The sequence below is a fragment of the Canis aureus genome, chromosome 10 (assembly GCF_053574225.1).
Source record: "Canis aureus isolate CA01 chromosome 10, VMU_Caureus_v.1.0, whole genome shotgun sequence".
NCBI lineage: Eukaryota > Metazoa > Chordata > Mammalia > Carnivora > Canidae > Canis > Canis aureus.
This window is the reverse complement of record NC_135620.1, coordinates 55,751,404-55,776,061: the sequence shown is the minus strand read 5'-3', so window position 1 is coordinate 55,776,061 and position 24,658 is coordinate 55,751,404. Positions and strand designations below refer to the sequence as shown.

The 24,658-nt window shown below is 41.0% G+C and overlaps 3 protein-coding genes across 10 annotated transcripts in view; 2 read left to right on the top strand and 1 right to left on the bottom strand.

Annotated features, from left to right (window-relative positions):
* Window positions 1-7,900, bottom strand: part of FRMPD1 (FERM and PDZ domain containing 1) — a 146,085-nt gene extending 138,185 nt beyond the window's left edge. For 2 of the 5 annotated variants that reach the window (XM_077912561.1, XM_077912570.1), the window contains exons 1-4: window positions 7,885-7,900; window positions 4,612-4,720; window positions 4,242-4,364; window positions 3,277-3,449 (exon numbers count right to left, since the gene is read on the bottom strand). The gene's annotated coding sequence lies outside the window, so the exon portion shown is untranslated. Of the gene's footprint in view, window positions 1-3,276; window positions 3,450-4,241; window positions 4,500-4,611; window positions 4,721-7,884 lie in introns of those variants that run through there. The other 3 variants (XM_077912563.1, XM_077912567.1, XM_077912564.1) reach the window with 2 other exon arrangements.
* A 6,766-nt stretch (window positions 7,901-14,666) lies between these two features.
* On the top strand, window positions 14,667-20,028 carry TOMM5 (translocase of outer mitochondrial membrane 5). Its single transcript, XM_077912587.1, has 2 exons — window positions 14,667-14,863; window positions 19,398-20,028. The coding sequence occupies exons 1-2, from the start codon at window positions 14,743-14,745 to the stop codon at window positions 19,430-19,432; spliced, it is 156 nt and encodes a 51-aa protein (XP_077768713.1). The 5' UTR covers window positions 14,667-14,742; the 3' UTR covers window positions 19,433-20,028.
* FBXO10 (F-box protein 10) overlaps window positions 19,553-24,658 on the top strand; it is a 64,333-nt gene continuing 59,227 nt past the window's right edge. For 2 of the 4 annotated variants that reach the window (XM_077912572.1, XM_077912578.1), the window contains exon 1: window positions 19,553-19,692. The gene's annotated coding sequence lies outside the window, so the exon portion shown is untranslated. The remainder of the gene's footprint in view (window positions 19,693-24,658) is intronic. The other 2 variants (XM_077912576.1, XM_077912575.1) reach the window with 1 other exon arrangement.

Genomic DNA, 24,658 nt, shown 5'->3' with positions numbered 1-24,658 from the left:
GGTCACATTTCTTAAATAGTATGTTAATCAACTCAGAATTTATTTCAAGTTTCAGGGAGTGTCTGATGCAGAGAATGAAGCAGTTTATCAGGAGAAATTGGAGACCAGCAAGGATCCTTCAGGGAAAACATTCCCAGCCCATTCTGTGGCCCCTGTGATATAGGAGGTGTAAGTGGAAGGACCCATAAGAAATGACTCCTTACCATGTCTTGACTTCAGTAGCTACAGATGGAATCATTGGCCACAAGTTCATCTGGCTCCTTTCAACATTGATTCACAAAGGCCACAACTCAGGTCTTCCTGAAACAGCAAGCTTCTTAGAGGAACTTTCTTGGAGAAGCACACTCTTACTATCTTGTGTTAATTTATTCAGTGATCTTTAGCTGTTTCATATTGAGAAAGTAGAAACAGAGCTGGTGTGGTTTTATTACACACTTCTAGATCTTTGAAGCAATGAGTTTCTGGCATCAAAACCTAAGCAATGTCTGAGGTTTCTCATTCCTTTTATATCTCTTTGAATTTTAACTATAAAATCCTTGACCCTGTAATTCTCTTCAACGTCAATGACAGAGCTAAGGCTCCATAATTGTCTATTAATAATCCGCCTAATCTCCATCTATATCCAAAGGAAAGAGATGATGAAGAGGTTCAAACAGTCCAAAAATGCGTCTGTAACAAATAGGTGACTAAGGTCACGTACAATGATAGATTTTGCTTGGTGGATTTAGCAACAGCAGCACACCATCCCAGATGGGGTAGATGCGTTGCTGAGAGGAGAGAGAGAAAAGGACACAAAAGACAGGCTCTTTCCCTGAATCTTTGTTTTCTTCCATCTGTAAACGAGGCCACATAAACTGAGTTGATTGCTGCTAATGAGCAGAGTAATGCTCAATTAAACTCCATGAAACACCAATTTCATTCCTCTCCCTGATCCTTTTGCAAGTTTCTAATAATTGCTACATTCATTATGACCAGGCTTCAAGTGGATCTCCAGGGGTGGCTCCACATGAGAAAATAACTCTTCTCCCTCCTGTCTCCCATCCCAGGAGTCAGGAGAGGACACTTCGGAGACTAATACTTTGGGGTCCCATAGTCCAGCAGGACATGTGCATTCCCTCCAGACACCCCACCACAGCCTTTCTCTGGGTGTGTGTCCCAGAACTCTCGGTGCAGGAGAGCTAAAAGGTCCAAGAACTGGTGACTCTAACCTGAGCCAGTCCAGTTGATCTGTGGAAAGAACTGAATGAATTTGTACCCTGTGTCTGTTTTTCTATTTTATTTTTATTTTTTTAAAAGATTTTATTTATTTATTCATGAGAGACCAGAGAGAGAGGCAGAGACATAGGCAGAGAGAGAAGCAGACTCCTCGTAGGGAGCCCAATGCGGGACTTGATCCCCAGACCCAGGATCACGCCCTGAGCCAAAGGCAGATGCTCAACCGCTGAGCCACCCAGGTGTCCCTGTTTCTTATTAATTATTTTAAGTAAATTTTGGTTTTATATTTTTCCAGCCAAGCTAAGGAGGAAAAAGGAAAGACTTTTGTCCATATCCAGGCATGGTGGTGACAGAGGAAAAAGCTTTCTAGCAAGAGGTGTTTATGCCCCAAAATCTTTTGGGCTTAAACTTCAGAACTCAGGTTCACCAGAATAATACAGGGCTTTTTTTGTGCCTGGACAGTGTGACCATAAAATTTATCATCCAAATCAGGATACTTTTCCAAGTGAAACAAGGCAATATAAATAATGCCACCAGTATAACAGTATAATAAGCATAAACTGGTGCTTTCCAGGCAACCAGACAACATTTTGATCACCAAATGAATCCTGGCCTATCTAATTCTCTCCTTCATTCAAGAGAACTGACCTGAAAGAAGTTTCCACAGCTGCAAATAAATACCCTTGCCTTCCTACTGGGATAAGTAGGTCCTTGAGTTTTATGAATATGGGAACAGATTTCTTTCTTTTTACTTATTCAACAATTGTTCTAGCCATTTTAATTGCAGAGTCCTTTCACAAGTTCTGTCTACCCAGTCTTGCCACCAGTTAGCCCCCACATCCTTGATCCAGAAAGTTCATCCAGGAGTCTGAAAATTATACAGCCTGTCTCCTTAATTCAGTTAGTGGACACTGGGCTGAACATATAAAATCCCACTGAGAGAAATAGTATGTTTTAGAATTAGTTTTGTCTGGCCCTACAAAATAGGACAGGGATCATAAGGCAGTTTGGGGGGTTCCTATCAGAGGCAGCCCTTCCCAGTGTCAAATGGGGCTCCTCCAGGGCACAGAATGTGCGTGACCCAACCCTATATCTACAGTGGCTATTGCCCAGCACAGGGGCTTGTGCAGAGTGAGTTCTCAGCCATGCTATGGAATGACAGGGCTGCTTTCCCACACCCCTGAGTCCCAGGCTTCAGAGTGCCCATGGTTTTCTTCTCTCTTCCTGTGCAGGAAGGGGGAGTCCTGCCCATGATTCCATGCCAGCTGGGTTTCTGCTGCCAGCCCTCAAGTACTGGCTAGCATTCTGCTTTTCTCAGTACTGTGTTGAGCCAAAGAGGGCCTCCCAAAGACTCCAGGTACCAGGTTTGGGCACAGGCTAAGTCCACTTGGTTCCATTCAGTTCGGGAACACTCAATAAAGCCCATTACCTTCTCAGCCCCAGGATGGATGCTAGAGACACAGAATTAGAGACACATGCAACCTTGAAAGACTGTATGTGCTCCAGGGCATGAGTGGTTAACAGCGATGACTGCAGTGGGGCTGTCTGGGTTTGTATTCTGGCTCTATGACTCACCACCTGATTATCCTTGGGTGAATATTTATTTTCACTGTACCTGAGTTTTTCATTTAGAAATGGAAATATGAAAAAAAAGAAATGGAAATATGAGCCTGCCTCAAAAGGTTGATGTGAGAATTATGACAAATTCCGATTATGATCATTAGGATTTAGAACCATGCTTGGTACAGAGCAAATAATAAATTTAACTATTACTATTTTTGACCAAAAGTTGCTCCTCTTCCCAGGTGGCCTAAAGCTTGGCACATCTCCCTTAATTCTCTCTGCATCTGACGGGTTTCCTCATTTTCAGGAGGGGCTTTTCTTTGCTCCTGGCCCATCCCATTGCTGAGAGCCAAGAACGACACATCTCCACCCTAAACTTGGTCAACACAGAGGAAGGACCAGATTTGAAAGGTGTCACCCTAAGCCAAGAGCCTGAGCATCCCTTGTGCCCACGTATTTCCAGTTCTTTCAGAACCAAAGGCAGGAGTTTCCACATACCTCTCAGAAATTCAGATACCGGGATCCCTGGGTGGCGCAGCGGTTTGGCGCCTGCCTTTGGCCCAGGGCGTGATCCTGGAGACCTGGGATCGAATCCCACATCGGGCTCCCGGTGCATGAAGCCTGCTTCTCCCTCTGCCTGTGTCTCTGCCTCCCTCTCTCTCTCTGTGTGACTATCATAAATAAATAAAAATTTAAAAAAAAAAGAAATTCAGATACCAACGAACAGTGAGTACAAAAGAATCTTCCCAGGAATTTTTCTGAATCATAATGTTATTTTCTTCTCTACTCACCCTACATTCTCCACTGAATAGTGGATCTTCTTAACCAGTAAAGGTTGACTATGATGTATTTATTCAATTAGGCAAATGCATACTATACTTTTCCTTGCACTTCCCAAGGAATCATTAATTATCAAAACCACTACCACCCATTTAAGACAGATAAAATTTAAAGCAAACTGGATTTTTTTTTTTTACTTGACTAAGGTAATTCTGGATTTCCATGACTTGAAACTCTCACATTCCAAATAATCTCAATTCACCCACCTAACAGTTCCAACTCAAAAATACATGTTGCTGCCATGCCTGCCCTAGCCATGCTCCCAGTGGTACTCCTTGCATCATCTCTAACACAATTTGGATAATATCAGTGCAAAGGAGATAATCAAAGCTATTGACCAATAAACACAAAAACTTTCCCCAAATGTGATCATTTTATTATTTAGCAAAAATCAGCACTGCTCTGCTGCCCACCTTCACCCACTCCAATTCTTGGAATTGCTTCTTCATGATAGACTTGAGTTAGATCCTCAAGATACAATGTTGAGCTACTATGCCCCAGAGGTCTCTACTTCTAGGATGATTTAAACAAATCTCTGTCCTAGCTTGGTTTCCTTTTGCTGAAGACTGCTTCTGACCTGGAACCAAAGGTTAATTGCCCTTATGCTCCTAGTACATACTTACCTGCTTCCTTCCACTCGTGTCCAGGCCACACACTGATTGCAGAATCCCACAGCATCAATCCTGGAACAGACTTTGGAGACCAGCTAATCCAAGCCCTCATTTTACAAACACAGACACTGGAGCCTACAAAGAGGAAGACATTTGGCCAAGGTTACACAGCTCATTAATGAAAGAGCTGGAATTAGAATTGCCAAACTGGAGATTCATCTCCCTGTGGTGTCATTCTTCCTCCAACTGGTTCTTTTGCTCTCTGCCCTAGTTGGCTTTCATGCATTCACCACACAGTCCACACCCTCCTGGGATGTGTCAGCAGCCCATAAGGTTCACCCAGAGCAAACTAACCCAGCTCAGCTGGCCTGGGGTGCTTTACCTGCAGAGGAACGAATATCATGTGACTCTCTTGGAAACAGACGCACTGGGTAAGGACACATGTGATGTTCAAGTGTATCCAGCACAGCATGTCTCCCAAGTTCGTCATGCTGAGAAACAAGCAAAACCTACGAGTCACTCATAATGTCTGATACTTTTAAGTTCTTTTTCGTAGGCCTGTAATTTCAGGTTACCCTACAACAAAAGCTTGGCATTGTCCCCCTAAAAACAATATATTTAACATCAAAAATTTACTCAGGAGATACTTTGTGAGCATTGCCAATTTGCTAGGCATTATGCTATCAGGAATAAACAAATGAGGAAAGCATGATTCCCAACATTTTGCAGTGGAAGAGGCAGACACATAGACAATGGCCAGATATTGTGTTAAGAGCTTTGAATCTAGGACAGCAGGTCCAAATCTTAGAGAACACAGAAGTAGCAGCTAAGCGAGCACAGGAGGGTTAGTGGAGACTTTTTTAAATGATATTTTAATTTTAGAATAGTTTTAAGATTTACAGAAAGGTTGCAAAGATAATACAGAGGGTTCTCATATATCTTTCACCCCAGTTTCCCATAGTGTAAACATCTTCTCTTACTGTGAAACATTTCTTAAAACTGAGGAACCAACATTAGCTCATCACTTTTAATTAAACTAATAGAGACTTCTTGAAGGAAGTGACATATAGGGTGATTTCTGAATGACACTAGAAGTTAGCCAGATGAAGAGGTAGGAAAAAATCATTTTAATCAGAAAGAAAAGCATGGCAAGACCCAGAAGTTAAGGGTTTTGTGAGTTCAGGGAACAGCCATGTGGAGGTGGAGGTGGGAAATTTGCAGGGGAAGAGGACAGAAGAAGAGACTCCTGATATGGGAAGAAGAGTGGAAAGGGTGAAGTGAAGGTTAGTGAAGAGGACAGGAACCAGATTGATAAAAGGCCTTCTAAACAGACCCAAAGCATTTGTACTTTTTCCTGAGCACCATGAGGAATAATTAAGGCATTTTATCCAAGAGACTAACATTATGAAAACTATACTTGAAAAGATTAGTTAGACTGCAAGGCAGAAAACACACTTGCAGGGATACGACAGAAGAAAGAAGACGAGCTGATGGGTAGCCTGAGCAAAAATAGTGGTTGGAAGGGACAAAAAGAATATAATGAATTTTAGAGATAGTACGGAGATGGAATTGATAGAACTTGATGGTTAAGCATATATAGAAGCAAGGGGAGAAGGAAGGCTCAAGGTTGACTCCAAGATTTCTGGCTTTGGCAACTGGAGGGACTGGATGGTGGTATCAGTTATTAGGCCACAGAGCACAGGAGTTAAGGTTGATTAGGAAGAGAAGAGGACTGGTTGCACTTTGAACATGATGTATCCATGGGACATCCAAGGAAACAGTGAAGTCAATAGGTTCGTTGGATATATGGGTCTGTGTTTCTGGAGAGAATTATGAGTTAGAGACATATATGGTGAATCATTAGCTTAAGGATGGCAATTAAAGGCAGATTAGACTTCCCATGAGAATGGAAAAGGGTCCAGGAAAGAACCTTAAAGAAAGTGGCCATTTAGGAAGAGCTGTGGAAGGAGGATGTGGAGCATCTAGAGGAAAACCAGAAGAATGTGGTACCCATGAACCTAGGAGGGGAGAGCTTCCCTGAAAGGGTCATGTGACCAGCAGTGTCAAATTGTGCAGGGGCAGGGTAGAGGCCCACAGGGTCCTTTGGATTTGACAATAAGGACTTCCCTTAAAGGAAGCAGTTTCAGAGAACAGGTGGGGCCAGAAGCCCAATCCGTCCTTAGGCTACAAAATGAATAGGAGGTTAAGACAAGAGAAATAGGAGAATGGATCATAATTTTAAAAAGATTTACTGTGAATCAGAGGTCAGAGAGAACTGAAATGAAGATGACAAATGATAGTAGGTCCTGTTGCAGTAAAAAAAATTACTTGTTCCATTTAGAATATGCCAACGCCATCATTTTTCTAGAGAAAAATTATATCTTATGATTAATAGTAGCTACCATTTAAAGAATTCCCACCCTAGGCAAGCACTTTGAAGTTCATCATCTTATTTAGCTTTTAAAACACTTGGAAGTAGATATTAGATCTCTCTGTCACAGATGAAGAAACAAAAGACCAGAAAAGTTCAGGCACAAGATCTCAAAACAACTTCATGGAGCAACTGGAAGTTCAACCTAACCTTTACTCCAAAGTCCCCATTTTTCCTATTGCAACCATACTACCTCTTATAAACATGTTCTACAGTTGGCCTTCATTTCCAGTGTAAATGGCCAGAGCTAAAACAGATGGTCAAGGAATTCCATCCACGACTGTGAGAGCCCTGAAGGAAGAAACAGGTAACCCAGGCACACACTTCTTGTTCAAGGATAATCTCTGAGTAAACAATAAAGAATCTCTGGTTTTGAATCCCAGAGATTCTTGCCAGGGACTCAATATGTCCCTTTTGTTGGGGAGATAGGCAGGGAAGCGGTTAGTGGGGAAGGTGTGAGGCCAGGTAGCTCAGAGTAAATCAGTCCATTGCTAACTAGAAAAGTTAGGGTTGTAGATAAGGGGAAACTGGAAAATTCTAAGAGAATCTTACAAAAATTATTTTTGGCCTAAAGAAAACAAAGAATAAAGGAAGAACCAAGCTGCCTTTATACATCCAACGAGAAGAATGATCCCAACTGGCTTCTGACACTTAGGAAGACATAACTAAAACGAGTGGGAATATGGCAGAGAGAGGCAGATTTTGGCCTTAAGGAAAACAGCTGCCTACCTGAAGACAGATGGAACTGCCCAGTAAAGTGTGAGCCCCCTGCCACTGCTGACTCTAGTAGAAGCAGGGATGTTGGAGGTAGGGGTCAAGCATCAGAGAAGGACTTTAAGAGACCCCCTGGATGTTGTTTTTTTTTTTTTTTTTTTTTTTTTTAAGAGACCCCCTGGATGTTAAGACAAGTTTTCACAAAATAAAGCCTGGTGTTTATTTTCCCCAACTGGAGTCTAAATATTACATGATGGGAAGATTGGCATGTTCCTTAATTCACAATTGGTACGATGCACAGCAATTCAACTTTAATATGCAAGAATAAAATGTATTCCTACTTTTAGGAAGCTCTGTGTTTGTTTGTTTCTTTTTTTTTTTTTTACTGTGTTTGTTTCTAAGATGATAAAATATGCTTACAGGTAGCTACTCATTGGTTTTGATCAGGCAGGGCTGTCATCCTGAAAATGTCAGGGAGAAGGTGTGGAGAATAGATACTGATAGCCTTACCTTTGTTTTCTGTGGAGACTGGATATAAAGAGCTCACTTCTTGCTTTTTATTTTTTTATTATTTTTTTTAATTTTTATTTATTTATGATAGTCACACAGGGGGAGAGAGAGAGAGAGGCAGAGACACAGGCAGAGGGAGAAGCAGGCTCCATGCACCGGGAGCCCGACGTGGGATTCGATCCCGGGTCTCCAGGATCGCGCCCTGGGCCAAAGGCAGGCGCTAAACCGCTGCGCCACCCAGGGATCCCCCACTTCTTGCTTTTTAAAAGGGCTCTTGACATGGGATGAGAGGTCATCCAGCAGTGTAGGACTGGACCTATAATCACTGAATCAATAAATAATTATCTCTTTCCTCTTCTTTCACTTTATAAATATTAATCAAACACCTATTATACTACAGGCAAGAAACCTGCACTTTTTATTGAAGGCAAAAAACTATACCCAGCTGTATAAACACATGTGTTCTAAATAATGTCGATGCAAACTAAGACCTTCAGTATGTTTTACTTTCCCTGCTGCAAAATAATTAGAATTTACAGCACAAGGCAGCAAACCTCCTTTAAAAACAAATAAAATAAAAACAAAAAGTTTCCACCCCTTGTTTGTAGTTCTCAAAGGTGTTGAGATCTGACACCTACACTCTTGGCCAAACAGAGCTTTTTCCTCAGACAAAAAAAAGGTCACTAGGAAAAATTAAGAACTCTGAACTTAAGGTAATAATTGTAATGATTGGAAATTTTTTTATGTGTGCACAAAGATATTGTTAGAATCATGTTCCCTGAAATTTATTTATAGAAAAAATATGAAAGCACATTAAATGGCCAAAGGTAGAGGAATAGTTAGATACATTTTGGTACATCCATGTAATGGAATACCATACAGCCACCATTAATGATGCTTAGAAGAATATTTAAAGATATAGGAAGACAGTCAATATAACTTAAACAAAAAATGCAAGTTAAAATAGCATATACCATATGGCATATATATGTGGTGTGTAGATGTATATATATATATATATATACACACACACACACACAAGCCCAAAAAAAGAAAGAAAGCTATACATGTATACAAAAGAAAAAGAAAGGCTGATAGATTGATTACCAATACGTCAATAGTGGTTGTGTGATTATGGGGGATTGTTCTTTTTTTCTTTTCCCTTATTTATTTTTATAATGAATTTTATTTATTTATTTATTTATTTATTTATTTATTTATTTATTTATGATAGTCACACACAGAGAGAGAGAGAGGCAGAGACACAGGCAGAGGGAGAAGCAGGCTCCATGCACCGGGAGCCCGACGTGGGATTCGATCCCGGGTCTCCAGGATCGCGCCCTGGGCCAAAGGCAGGCGCCAAACCGCTGCGCCACCCAGGGATCCCCTCTTTTCCCTTAATTGTATATTTTCTGGGACACCTGGGTGGCTCAGCAGTTGAGCATCTGCTTTCGGTTCAGGGAGTGATCCCAGGGTTCAGGGATCCAAGCCTGCATCAGGCTTCCTGCGGGGAGCTTGCTTCTCCCTCTACCTATGTCTCTGCCTCTCTCTCTGTGTCTCTCATGAATAAATGAACAAAATCTTTAAAAGAAAAAAAAGAAAGACAGAAAAAGAAAGCAGAGTAGGGGTATTGAGGAAACCGGACGATCATTGAATCCAGGGGAGGGATGCTTACAGATTAGACTCTTTTGTCTCCTTTTGAAATTCTCCATAACATCAAAAATCCCAAACAGCATGGGTCATAAGATCAAGCCCCACCTTGGGCTTCACACTGAGTGGGGAGTCGGCTTGAGATTCTTACTCCCTCTCCCTCTCCTGCCTGTGCTCTTTCTCTCTGATAAATAATAAAAATAAATCTTTTTAAAACTTATGTGTTTTCTAAATTATATAAAAATAAACATGTACTTTTATGGAAAAAGTTATTAAAAGTATATGGTTATATTATTACATATAATATATATTTTACTATATATGGTTTCAAGTAGTTATATAGCCATAAATAAGTTAAAGCAAGTAAATTTTGAAGTTCTTTTTTTTAAAGTTCTTTCCTTAATCTTGCCTATGATATATAAAAATTATTTAACATACTTTAAAATCATTATTTAAGGATTTTTATTTAGGCAAACAAAAACAAGTTATACAAAAAGAGGTAAAAATAAATCACTACATTAAAATATTATGGAGGACTTTGGGTAAATTTCTTTGGGGACAATTTCCTTTTTACATGATAGATATACAAAGCTACCAATTTTTCTTTTTCTTTTTCTTTTTTTTTCAATTTTTCAATTCTAAAGGTTAGCAGATATGAAGTTCATCACTCAGGGGGTACTTTCTGAGTTTTTACCATGTATAAATATCAATCCTGTTGTTTGGAGGATTAACGTGAGTGTTCCTTGTACTTGAGGTACTTCCAGTTTACTTTGAAAGATCAAACATTCATGAATCATCCAGACAACAAAGCCCTAAAAATTAGAACAGAGAATAGGGTATTATAGAAGGTAAACGCCAGTGAGGTGAAGGTTATCAAAAATCTACTTATGTTCTAAAGTCCAAAAGGTCCCTCTTCCTGACGATGCCTCTTGCTGGGCTATAATTTCTAAAAGTAAGCTATCCCACTTGCTGGGTGAGGATTCTAGTTAACATCTATCACAGAGCACCCCTTCCCCTGTCCTCACTTTTGTTTCATACATGGTGGGTCCTGATGGACTTCAAAACAAAGTTTATTTGGGGAACACCAGACCATGTTCATCTCCTGAAGGAATGAGGAAGAAGATATATGGAGCTGTCTAGTAACATGGTCCAGATTAACTACTACTGATGGGGGTGGAAACATGGAAAGAAGGACTGCCATCACCCTCTTGATGAATGGCAACCACCCTTTCTCCTGTCCCTCTCAAACTGAGGTTGAACAACACCCCATTCTTCCAATCCTTACCTCTGAGGGGAGGATCATCCCCTCAGATGATCCTCTCAAAGTATTTAAATCTGCAAAGTAGTGGGGGAAAGTGCTGAACTGGAAGCCCAGAGACCTACCTGAGTTTACACTAGCTCTACCTCTAGACTCCTTCTAGGCCTCAGTCTCCTCCTCTGTCAAATGAAGGGTTGAACTGTGCAATACCCAAAGCCTATAGCTCCCTATACATTAGAAACCACAAGGTTTCTGTGAATATATGTCCAAATTATTCCCCAAACATGAATCATCCATAAATCTCTGACCCTGTAAATACAAATTCCTCCCCAATGATGGAATTGAAATGCTTAATTTTCTTACGGGTAAATTGGATACACCAAACAATTGTGTGTCTGGGAAGTCGAGGCAAAGGAAATAGCTCCTAAATCCCTCTTGTGATCAAAATGGAAAAGAAGATAGGCTATGACATCAGCTAACATTTCCTCTATGATCAGACTAGAAGTATCAATATGAAATTATGTGTGCATACTTTTCATTTTTACCTTTCGTAACAAAATCATAGGGAATCCTTTGCTTTTAGCCTTTCAGCAAGATTATGAAGGAAGAACAGGAAAGATGAACATAATTTCAGCATTTTTGAGCTGCAAGTGATATTAAAGATTAGGCCCAACCCCCTCATCATTCCAATGTGGGAAAAAAAATGAAGAGTCCAAGCTGTGGCATAGCCCACTCCAATGCGATGCGAACTTCCTCCTATGTCCTCTCCATTTGTCTCATGTAAACCAATGGTCAGTGGACTATACCGCCACCCACAGGCCAAAAAAGGAGGGGTGCCCCCCCTCCCCAAAAAAAGAGGAGCATAAGCTCTTTTAATGAGTTTTCTTCATTCCAAGTGGAGGAGCCATGCAAGGGGAAGACAGAGTTCAGGCATTTTTGAAACAGTTCACCCTCCTAAACTGTATCCAGAACCAGTTCCTCACCTCAAGACCGACTGCTCCTTATTTCTTTCCACTACCTTCCTGTCTCCCTATAGGTAGGCTGCCAAGCACCACATACCTCTCTAAGAGAATTGTTATGAGAATAATGTTGCCCTTTAACAGGTCAGCTATTTGCCACATCACCAGTCCAGTCAATAAGTGCTGCTTCATATAGCATTGGATGAATAAAATTCAAACGCTAAAAAGTGGATCTTTTTACCAAGATACATGACTTTTTGCTAATTTCTCCCCTCTTTGAATCCCTGTGAACCCAGACAAGTTACTCAAAAACATCTCAGTAAAGAAAAAAAATGGTAGTTCTATATGAGAACTGTGTAACTAAACTCAGTCAGCATCAGGGACCTCAGTTACTGGTCCTCATTCCTTGAGGAATGAGGTCTGCCCATCACCAGCAGAAAGATTTGCCAACTCATTTTGCCAACTCATTTTGCCTCACTATTTAGATGGATGAGATATGCCTTCTTGTTACATTCTTCCTACTGCATTCTTCTTCCTGGCTGCCTTGATGCCAGACCACATTTGATAATATTTTGATTCCCATACACTCCAGACCAGAATGCCCTAGATGATGCAATTAGAAATCAAAATGCTTAGATTGTTAGAACTGAACAGGACTCTCAAGAGCATTTAATCATATCTTCTCCTTTTACAACTAAAGAAATGGAATTGCATTGAAACAGAGACTTGTCCCTCATCACATGGCTTGATGGTGGCAGTGCCAAATCTAGAGGCTGTATCTCCAGTCTTCCTGTCCAGTTTCTTTCCACAGCCCCTGCTGCTTTCCAGGGTCAGTGCAGGCTTTCTATACACTCTCAAAGTGTTGGATAGTGGCTGCTCCTTGGGAGCAGCCCCTTCCATTCCAGAGCTGCCTCTGCTATTCCCCTACATGAGTTAGGGATAGGAGAGGTTACTAAAGCCCGAATATGTAGAGGAGTTCTCTTTCTTGCCCCAATGTCTTACATTCTATCAATCAGGAAAGTGGGCAGCATTGCTTTAGTTACCAGTTACTGCAGTAAATTAATGTTCTAATTTATCCAAAACCAATGTTGTGCAATGTGCAGTCAGGAAGGCACATTCTGTTTTTGTTTGTTTGTTTGTTTGTTTTTTAGAGAGGGCAGCTGGCGGAGGGAGGGAGAGTGAGAATCCCAAGCAGGCTCCATGCCCAGCTCAGAGCTCAAGGTGGGGCTCAATCTCACAACCCTGAAATCATGATCTGAGTTGAAATCAACAGTTGGACGCTTGACAGACTGAGCCACTCAGGCATCCCAGATATATTCTGGTTTTGAATTATGTGAGCAATTCAATCATCTGGTTTGTGTCTAAAAATTATAAATGGCTGGGCACTTGGGTGGCTCAGCGGTTAAGCGTCTAGACACCTTTGGCTCAGGTCATGATCCTGGGGTTCTGGGATCAAGTCCTGATCGAGCACCCTGCAGGGAGCCTGTTTCTCCCTCTGCCTGTCTCTGCCTCTCTCTCTCTCTGTGTCTCCCATGAATGAATAAATAAATAATCTTTTAAAAATTATATATGGCTAGTTGGCCTGCAAAATTGGGGGCTGCACTCTTTTGATGACTCTGTGACAGGGAATCTGATTGCACTAAACCTCTACCTCCTGACTCCAGTCTTGGCTATCCAGGCAGGCACTACTGGTTAAAGATTAAGAGAGGAGCAGTGGGGTGCAGGGGAAAGAGAGTGCAACTTGACATTATAATTCTCTGCATTAGAACCCTGCCCCTGGGCACCTGGGTGGCTCAGTGGTTGAGCTTCTGCCTTTGGCTCAGGTCATGATCCCTGGGGCCTGGGATGGAGTCTCACATCCAGCTCCCCGTGGGGAGCCCGCCTCTCCCTCTGCCTATGTCTCTGCCTCTCTCTCTCTCTCTCTCTGTTTTTCACGAATAAATGGATAAAATCTCAAAAAAAACCATCACTACCCATCACTAGCAGAATGACTCTAAGCAGTGCACTTGGTTTCTCAGCTCCCCCTCCTCGTCTGTGAAATGTTGAAAGGACCTGAACTTGTTTTATATACACTGTATTACTGGGCCAATATGATAATCTATCAGGAACAATTAACACCAGAAATGAAAATATAGCGATAATATGTAGTTAAAAACTTTTATGTCTGAGTCCTACAAACGTAAATATAAAACCCTACTGCAGGGGTGCCTAGCTGGCTCTGTCAGTATAGCATGGGACTTTTGATCTCAGGGTCCTGAGTTCAAGCCCCAGCTGGGGCATAGGGCTTACTTTAAATAAACAAACAAATTTCTATATATAATAAAATGAGGCTGACAATAACATTTTAAAAAACCTATTGCATTTACTAGCTGTGTAATGTAAAGCAAGTTTCATCATCTTCATCTTTTGTTTTAACTTCTCAGGAAATTTTTCAAACATGCTCAAAATAGACTAATTAAAATGCTATGTTAATCATTCTAATTGATTTTCAACATTTTTCTAATATCCTTTCCTCTCCCTTCCTCAACACTCCCCCCCCCCCCCCCCCCCGCCAAGGTATTTTAAAGTATATTTGGGCAAGTTGTTTTAAAGCTGTCTGTGCTTCAATTTTCTCACCCAGGAAATGGAGGTTTTGATACCTAACTCACGGCGTAGAACCGTAGCTATTATGAAGTACGGCGGTGTCTTCGGGCACCGCCCGCTCGGAGGTGTAAAAGCACTCTGCGGCGTACAGCGCCCGGCTCAGGACACAGGTTACTGCACAGCCCGGAGGACCCGGCGTCGCGCGTGACTGAGAGACTACGACCGCCCTCTTCAGGCAGCTCCCTGCAGAACCTCTCAGGCGGGAAGAGGATTGTCCCTCGCAGGCCCCCGTCGCCGCGCGCGAACACGAGGGGCGGGAACAGGAAATGGGGTGGGGCCGAGTTCCGGGCGCCCGGCAGCCTCTGAGGAGAGCAGAGCGTGGCCGCCGCAAGGCTGAGTAGAGCCGTGATGTTCCGCATCGAGGGCCTTGCGCCGAAGCTGGACCCGGAGGAGATGAAACGGAAGATGCGCGAGGATGTGATCTCGTCCATACGGAACTTTCTTATCTACGTGGCCCTGCTGCGAGTCAGTGAGTGTCCTTCCCGGGCTGCGGCCGCGAGACCCGCGGGGAGCTCGCGGACTTGGCCCGCCCGACTCTGGTCCTGGGGTTCTGTGGCGGCCCGCGAGCTGAGCGGTCGCGGGGAGGGTAGGACATGTGTGTCGAGGAGAGCGGGCGCAGGCGCAGCTGGGGGTCTGCGGGTCGGGGTCCGGGTACAGAAGTGCCTGCGGCGGCTCGGGCTGCGAGGGTAGTCCCGCCTCGCCCTGCCTTAAGAGCGTTTGAATGGAAAGAGCCTCGAGGGTTACTACCTCCGCCTCGCAGCAGCTCCCGTTTTGCCGACAGAAACGGGGAGCTCGAATGGAGAAATGGCTGGCTCAAGGTCACTCAGAGATCCAGTGAACGATCTTGCTCTAGAATCCACAGTTCTTAATACCACGTTTCCTTCCTTCAGTGCTGACCTCTGAGATACAAAAAAAAATATTGCTTATTTGTACAGAGGGTGAGGTAAATAATTGCTTTTTTTCTTTCTTTTTTTTCTTTTTTTTTTTTTTTTTGGAAGAAATGAGAAGGAAAGGGTATGAGTCTATATGGTTAATAATAATAATACCTGAAGGTTTATTTGAATTTACGTTTGGCCGAAGCATATTTTTGCGTTGTCTGGTCTTGACAGTAGTGCTTTGAGGGGAGACGAGGCTTAAGATGCTGTATATCCCGCTTGCAAATGAGAACTCACCTTTCAGAGGGTCTTAACACAAAATGTCAGCGCTAAAGGCACACTGGATATTAGAGCTGGGTGCACCTCTGTAGGTCACGTCTCTAGCTTTGCTGATAGGAATCTCAGAAGTGATTTGCACCCCACCCCCCAATTCTCACTTCACCTTTCTTTTCATTGCACCTTGTTGTGTTTTGCGAATATGTCTGGTGGAGAGGCAGAAGTGATTCAAATAAATAAAGGCCATACCGAGGTCATCCTGTAGAAGGCTCCTGTTGGGCCTAGGCCAGAGCTCACTGAAGCTTGGTACCCCATCACTGACTATGGTATTACCTTGTTTCCCCAGGAGAGGGAGCCCTGCTGAACAGAAACCCAAATCTTCAGCTTTTTTTTTTTTTTTTTTGCAACTCCCAACTTATTTTTCTCTTCTTACCTTTTTTGTTGACTTAGCTGCCAGTAAAACATTTGCTTCTTTTCAGTGACCTTTGTATCTGATATGAATTAGTTTTCTTAGAAAAAAAAATAGAGAATACTGTTTCACATTACCACTTTTTATTTTATTTTTTAAAATATTGGGGATCCCTGGGTGGCGCAGCGGTTTAGCGCCTGCCTTTGGCCCAGGGCGCGATCCTGGAGACCCGGGATCGAATCCCACGTCGGGCTCCCGTTGCATGGAGCCTGCTTCTCCCTCTGCCTATGTCTCTGCCTCTCTCTCTCTCTCTCTCTCTCTCTGTGACTATCATAAGTAAATAAAATTTAAAAAAATAAAATATTTTATTTATTTATTCATGAGAGACACACAGAGAGAGAGGCAGAGACACAGGCAGAGGGAGAAGCAGGCTCCGTGTAGGGAGCATGACGTGGGACTTGATCCTGGGTTTCCAGGATCAAACCCTGGACTGAAGGCAGCGCTAAACTGCTGAGCCAACTTACCGCTTTTTAAAAGAAGATATAATCTAAAAGAAGATATAATGGGTATACAGTTGACCCATTTAAAGTGTGCAGTTCAACCTAAGGGTCTATCCATAAACGGACAAAGAAGATGTGGTGTGTATATACAGAGGAATATTACTTAGATATAAAAATCTGGGATCCCTGGGTGGCGCAGTGGTTTGGCGCCTGCCTTTGGCCCAGGGCGCGATCCTGGAGACCCGGGATCGAATCCCACGTCGGGCTCCCGGTGCATGGAGCCTGCTTCTCCCTCTGCCTGTGTCTCTGCCTCTCTCTCTCTCTCTGTGTGACTATCATAAATAAATAAAAATTTAAAAAAAATAAAAAATAAAAAAATAAAAAATAAAAATCTTCCCATTTGCAACAACATGGATGGACCTATAGGCTATCATGCTGTGTAAAATAAGTCAGAGAAAGATAAATATCATATGATTCCACTTATATGTGGAATCTTCAGAAACAGACTGATAAACACAGACAACAGACTGGTGATTGCCAGTAGGGAGTAGAGTGGGAGATAGACAAAATAGGGGAAGGAGCTTAAAAGCTATAGACTTAAAGTTACAAAAAAACAAGTCACTGGTGTACGGTATAGAGATAACATAGACAATACTGTAGTAACTTTATGTGATAACTAGACTTATTGTGGGGATCATTTCATAATATATAAGAAATTGAATCACTGTGACATACACCTGAAACTAACAGGGTACTGTGTGTCGATTATATTTTATTTATTTATTTTTAGTTTTAGGGTTTTTTTATATTTTATTTAAAAAGAGAAAATTTTTGGATCCCTGCGTGGCTCAGCAGTTTAGCGCCTGCCTTTGGCCCAGGGCATGATCCTGGAGTCCCGGGATTGAGTCCCACATCAGGCTCCCTGCATGGACCCTGCTTCTCCCTCTGTGTCTCTGCCTCTCTCTCTCTCTCTCTCTCTTTCTCTCTTTCTCTGTCTCTCATGAATAAATAAAATCCTTTTAAAAGAAAGAAAGAAAGAAAGATTTTAAAAACAAAGGGTATAATTTAGTGGTTCTTAGCATAGTCAGGGTTGTGCAACCATCACCACAATCCATTTTAGAACATTTTCTTTACCTCTAAAGGGGATACCATGCCCATTAGCTGTCATTCCCCCATTTTCTCCCTTCCCTTTCCCTTGGCAACCACTAACCTGTTTTTTCTTTATGGATTTGCCTTTTCTGGACATTTCACAGAAATAGAATTGTAGAATATGTGACCTTTTGTGTCTAGCTTATTTTATTTTGCATAATGTTTTCAAGGTTCATCCATATTACAGCACATATTAGTATTTCCTTCATTTTTATGGCCAGGTAATATTCCATTGTGTGGATGTGCCACATTTTGTTTATTCATTTAATGAATGTTACTTTTTTAATCTGACAAAAATTAGAAATATCTGGGCATACTGCTGACTTTGCCAACTTTCAACAGATCTCAGTATCTTCAGTTTAATGTTAAAAATATGTTTTATTACTTTAGTATGGGTATTGAGAAAGAAGATCCTTCAGGCCACTTTTTTGGTCATGGCCCCTTCTAGTTTCTAATTTTTTAAATTGTGGTAAAATATATATAAAATTTATTTTTAAGTGTACAGTTTAGTGGTATCAAAAACATTCATAATGTTATACAACCATCACCACCATCTCCAGAACTCTTTATCTTGTAAAACCAAAACTCTCTCTGTGATTTTGACATCTCTTAAGGCTCTCATATAAGTGGAATCATACAATATTTGTCTTTTTGTAACTGGCTTATTTGACTTTGCAGAGTCCTAAGGTTCATCCATGTGATAGCATATGTCTGAATCTCCTTCCTTTTTAAGGCTGAATCATATTTTATCATATACCACAGTTTGCTATCCATTCATCCGTCTTGGATTCAGATTGCTTCTACATTTTAGCTACTGTGAGTAATTCTGCTATAACATGGATATACAGATATCTCTTTTTAATTTTTTGAGGACCCACCATACTGTGATCCATAGCAGCTGTACTATTTTACATTCCCACAAACAGTGCACAAGGGTTCCCATTTTTCCACATCCTTGCCAACAGTTTGATAGTAGCCATCCTAATGGGTGTTAAGTGGTATCTCATTGTAGTTTTAATTTGCATTGTCCTAGTGATTGGTGATGTTAAACATCTTTTTGTGTGCTTTTTATTTCGGCCAGAGCACTTTTAATATAGGACAGTCATAACACTTCTTTAGATTTAGATCCCTCTAACAACATTTTTGTTTTCTAGCCCTTTCTCTTTGCACCTTCATACCAAACCCTATAAGAACTGAAGTAAGATTGTATCATAAATGATTTGGATTACATAAGTGTTATATGGCTTTATTTATTTGGGAGAGGGGAACAGAGGGAGATGGAGAGAGAGAATCCCAAGCAGACTCTGTGCTGAGCAGGGACCCCTGGTGCCGGGCTCAGTCTCAGACCCTGAGATCATGACCTGAGCTGAAATCAAGAGTCAGACCTTTACCAACAGAGCTACCCAGCACCCTTCAGATAGGTTTATAAAGGTGAAAAATGGCAATTTGTTTTTTCTAGTGTTTTATTCCTTTAACGGTTAAATCACCCAAAGTAAAAAGAGTGTCCTTTAAAGGAGGATTGAATTTGTTCTTTATGGTCATAAGAGAACTACCTGGAGAAAAGATTTTATATAGTGTAAAAGTGGACCTTAGAATATAGTCAGAGCTTCATGACATTGGAAAGATAGTGAGTCTCTTTTACTAGGTTTGCAGTCTCAGGTTTGGCCATTATTTGGAGTTGTTTTTAAAAATGTAGTAAACTAAATCTCTAAGATTTCCCCTCCAGTCTTATAAATTCTGTAATGTAACTTTTGGGCTAATAGATCTGAAATTCTGGGTTTATTTTTCTTTCAGCACCTTTTATCCTAAAGAAATTGGACAGCATATGAAGATGGGCATCACATGTGAATGCGAGATATGAGGAACCCAGTTACAATTTCTACTCGATCTGCAAATGAATAGGCCCAGAAAGATGTAAGAGACTCTTTGATGAATGGACATAAAAATTCTACTTGTTAAGAACAAGTGTGGCTCTGGTAACTGACCTTCATAGCTAAAGTTTAAAAATACTTGGGAAGTAAAGACATCTTGTGGTGATAGTACACCCATATGCCTGTGATGTTCAGCTTCTGTGAATGTTGATATAATTGTAAGTAATGTCAAACTCTATTTTCTAACAAGTATTAATTATAAGGGAATTCTGTCTACAATAGCACTGTCTTGCTAATTTCTGTTTACATTTTTACTTCTTTCTGGAGTACATATGCTGAATTGTTCCTTATGATTAGTTATATTTTACAAAAGCCAGCACACAGCCACAACAACACTTGAGCACAGGACCATTGGTCTATATTTTTAATTAAAGTATCAACTAAGAAAAAAATTGGGATTTTATTTCTCTTAACCTACTTTTTGCTGCAGACCTCTTTGATGTTGTAATTATTACAAACTACATTAAACTGAGTTCCTCTTGTTTTGGACTGAAGGATTTGCTGATGCTGATAAAGTGACATTATTTTATTGTTGAGCAATCTTTATGTATGAAAGGCAACATTACTGCTTGATGCTGGGAATCTATAGTACCACCAAAGGAAAAAATGCTGTATTTTACATCAGATAGTTCTCTAAGTTTATTGGAGGAAGGGGACAGTCCTTAACCTTCTTCCCAGAGGCAACTACAGTTACCTCTTTTTTAGCTAATTGCTTTGGTATTTACCTTCATGTCTCTAAACAGCATGATTATATTGTTATTTTTTGAATTTTCTCTTTAGACCTTGCCTTCTCCATGTATGGAAGAATTAGGTCTCTTTCCTCTCCTTAACTCCATCACTCTTACCTCTCCTCATTTCTTCTTCCTTCCAATGTACCTAGTGTGCTTTTGTTTGAATTAATTTCATAAGAACTCTAAATGCTGTTTGTTTTCTTTTCCTATATGTCTTTTTGTTTTCCTAGGCTTCATTTTCTATGAACTTACCAGTAAATCAACTAGACTTTTTGTCAAGTATCTAAATTGATCCCAGTGTTCAGTTTCACTAGATACTCTGTTTGATCTTGTCAAGTAAGTCTTTCCTAGGGCTTTCTGACCTGTCCCAGTCTGGACTGTAGTCTCCTGTGCCTGGTAAAGGGCTGTATTCTGGGAACTCCCTTCACTGCAATCCTGAGAATTCCTTTCCTCTTCTCCCATGTTGGATCTCTTGTTTCTGTATCTTGTTTTCTTTATCTCCTGTCTAGTATGCATTTGAGTCTGCATTGAGTATAGTACTTCTGCCCATCCCTGCCTGGCATCCCATAATCCAGAGAACCCTCTATTTTACCCTTTTCAGAAAATAAACTACTTATGAAAGGGAGCTGAGCAAGAAGCTGCTTAATGTTATGTAGAATTGCAGAGAGCATTCCAAATACTTAGATCTTCAACCAATCCTTATTTTAGTGTCTACTCCTTCACTCCTACTTCCAAAGGTAGATGAAGATCTTGGTTCCTGAACCTTTTAGGGATTCTGGGATGTAAATTGGGTTGTTTGTTTTAGTTTTCTTGGGGCTACCATGTTATTTGCTACTTGTCTGTTTCCAACTTCTAACATTTTACTATTGTCTCCTCTCTTCTTTTTCAATTATTTTAGGTTTATGCCTTAAAATGAAAATCTTTACTGTCATTTAATGGAATTTCAGGAGGGAGTGGAAGTAGATTTATGCTCGATCTACCATCTTTACCCAAATAGCATATGTTTTTACCCTGTGATGCTGTGTTTCATGTTGGTAATTTAGATCCATTCCTGACCTAAGGAGGTGCGGTAAATAGCACCATGGTCACAGTCACTGGCCCTAAAGACAAGCAGACTTGATTTTGTTTCCTGATTCCAACACTTGGGAGATGAATGACTTTTAGCAACTGAACCTCTATATCTCATTTTCTTCACCTATAAAATTAGCATAGTGGGAATATCTATCTACTTCAGAGTATGTAAGGATAAAGTAAGAGAATGCAAGTGGAGCCATTAGCACAGTGCCTAACATTTGCCAAATGCTATTTATTGTTAATGGTTAGTGTTTGGTATAAGGTGATTAGAAGTGATTTGTGCTAGCAATCACTGCATTAGTAGGTTTCATTCATATTTTCAGATGTTGTGAGATAGCATGCTTAATTCTAATTATATGCAAACTTCAACATTACTTAAATTCATTATCTAATAACATTGTTAATTTTGCAGATGAGGAGTTTGAGACTCTGGAAGATTTGGTGGCTAATAACAGCTGTCCCAAGGTTGAGGGGCTTTTAATGCTTGCTTATTGTATCCTGTCCTTAAGTGCTTTTCTTGGGATGTGTGATTGTTACCCTGGTTTCCAGCAGATGTTCAGGCTAGGGTAAGGGAAATGTGATGGTGTGTTTTTTTTTTATCACTGACTTTTTAAAAATTCAGGTCATAAACTCCACAGGGTTGTGGGGTGTCTAATACTTAATAAACAGTTTGAACATGGTACATCAGAAAACAATTGGCCATGTGCATACATTTGGTTTGAAGGTGTAATGTGAAATAGGAAAGAACCATAGCAGATTGGAGTTTTGTAAACTTAAAATGGAGCATAAAAAGAAATGTGGATAATTGGGAGAAAATATTATTCCACAGATTTTATAGAGGGATACAATCTTAGAATTTTGCTCCTCAATCAGGTTAGTGTTCTTCCTACTACCACTGAGTTTCATTATTAAACTCCTTATCATTGCTTTTTGAAGTTCTTCCATAAGTAAGTTACCATTTCAATAACACTGTGTTCCATAGGTTACAGGTGGGCAAACATGGGCCTAGATTTGGAAGGAAGAACAAGTGTAGGAGTGTGAACTTTCTTCCCCCTCCTTTGCTTGAGCTAAGCATATCTGTTTACCTCTAAGATCAGGCAGGCACCAGATAGATATAGTAGATGGTAAAGAAAGGAAATCAGCTAGACATTTTAACCTTCTGGTAAGTGTCAAATGATAAATACTTTAGACTTTGTGAGCTCTGTGCCCTGTCAACTCTTCTTGCAGTGTGAAAGCAGCCATAGACAATATGTAAACCAGTGCAGCTTTGAGCTGTCAGCAGCCAAAACTCTTAGCTGCTGGGGGAATGAGTGCCTTGGTCCTAAGGTTGAGATCTGGGTCATTCACCACAACATCCACCATAGTCCTCTTGAATCCTCACCCCTCCACATCTAGCTTGCCATTTCTCTGTTCTCTTTCATAGTTCAATGCCTCAGTGAATTGGTTTTTTTTTTTCCTTTTAAGATTTTATTTATTTATTTATTCATGAGACACACACAGAGAGACGGCATTGAGATAGGCAGAGGGAGAAGCAGGCTTCCATACAGGGAGCCTGACGTGGGACTCGATCCCGGGACTCCAGGATCATGCCCTGAGCCGAAGGCAGATGCTCAACCGCTGAGCCATCTGAGCCATCCAGGGATCCCGAAGTGGTTTATTTTCATTTCCTTTCTCTGGTGGTCTGTTGAGCCCACTCCAGTTAGGCTTATATCCCCAGTGATCCTCTGAAACTGATCTTGTCAAGGTTAACACTGACCTGTCTCACACTGTCTGCTGCACTGGACACACTATTTGATTATTGTAACCACCTTGCAGACCTTCCATAACACTAATCTCCTAATTCTTTCCACCCTTTCTATTCCACTTACCCACTCTTCTTCAGGTTCTTTTGTGGGTTCCTCCTTATTTCTAACATGAAACTTGCAGTACCCCAGCCTTTAGTCCTCAGATCTCTTCTATTTATTGAATCTCCTGCTTAAAATTCTCCAAAACCTCCCTATCTTGCTCAGTAAAAGCCACAGTGCCTCCAATTGCCTACAAGGTCCTGTACAGTCTGCTCCCCATTACATCTCTGATCTCCTCTTTTATGACCCTTGCCTTCTTCACAGCATTCCAGCTACACAGGCCTCCTAGCTTCCTCAAACAAACTAGACATGGTGCCTCAGGTCCTTTGCATTGGCTGTTTCCTCTGTCTGGAATGTTCTTCCCTTAGATTTTTAAATGTCTCACTCCTTCAGGTCTCTGCTTAATGGCATTTTTTTCAGTGAGACCTTTCCCACTGTTTTATAAGTTATGGGATGTTTCAACTTGTGAAAATCCAGCAAGTTGTATACTTACGCAATTTCTTTTGTTATCTATCTCCCTTCATTTAGTATATGCTTTATGAGGGTAGGGATTTTGTCTGTTATGTTCACTGTAGTATCTTAGTACCTAGAAGGCATCCTGGCACCTTATAGGTATGGAGTATTCATTAAATAGAATTAGAATGAAGACGTTTTTAAATTAGTTATGAGAAGTGTGAGAATAAGTTAACTAGAGAAAGCTAAGCTTGTCAGATGAGATTGGTACCCCAGTTAAGATGGGGGATTATGAATTTGCAGTGCCTCGATGTGGCCTTTTTCTCTAGCACTGCTTTGCTGTCCAAAGGCAGGCTCAGAGAACGTAGAGAGTTGGGTTCATCCAGAGCTGGGGCTTGCCACATGGCTGAGGTGAAATGACAGGGTGAGGGAGTGATTGAAATAATGCACAAGCCATCTAAGCTGGATCAGGAAGAAAAGGAAGGAGCTGATGGGCAGAAGAAAATAGAGGGGTCAGTGCTGCTGAGGTCAACTGCAAGAGTGGGAACAGTGGAGCAGCAGCCCTGAAGACCTCTTTATGCCTGAAATATCTTTCCTTCACTTTCCATGTAGATAAAAGTTCCTCTTCTCTGAAATAGAATCCATTCATTTTGTGTTCTAAAAGAAAGAAATGTCACCAATGTTGTGTGGCCTTTCAGGTTGTTAGCACAGGAGATGGTATATTTGAGTTTGTTGGTTTTACAGCTAAGTATGTATTGGAGGGGAGGGTTCTGACAAAGACCACATCCGGCCCTACTACCACAACTTACTCTTCCCCAATTTATATGTTCATTTAGGAGGAAAGAAAATCGCTAAGTGCAAATATGTTCATGATACCAGGAGACTGAAGACTAATTTTTATGGGACAGTGCGGAAACATCATGGAGACTACTGCTGGATGTGATACAGCAATGGGAGTTTATAAGATGCTTTTCTTCCCAAAATTCAAATTGCATTGCCTGATTATTTGAGCCGATGGGATA

What these genes read in the sequence shown, in the direction of transcription:
- TOMM5 (XM_077912587.1), top strand. Translation starts at nt 14,743, where the DNA reads ATGTTCCGCATCGAGGGCCTTGCGCCGAAGCTGGACCCGGAGGAGATG. An exon ending in CGTGGCCCTGCTGCGAGTCA is followed by an intron (nt 14,864 to 19,397) that starts GTGAGTGTCCTT and finishes TTTTTCTTTCAG; the next exon opens with CACCTTTTATCCTAAAGAAA.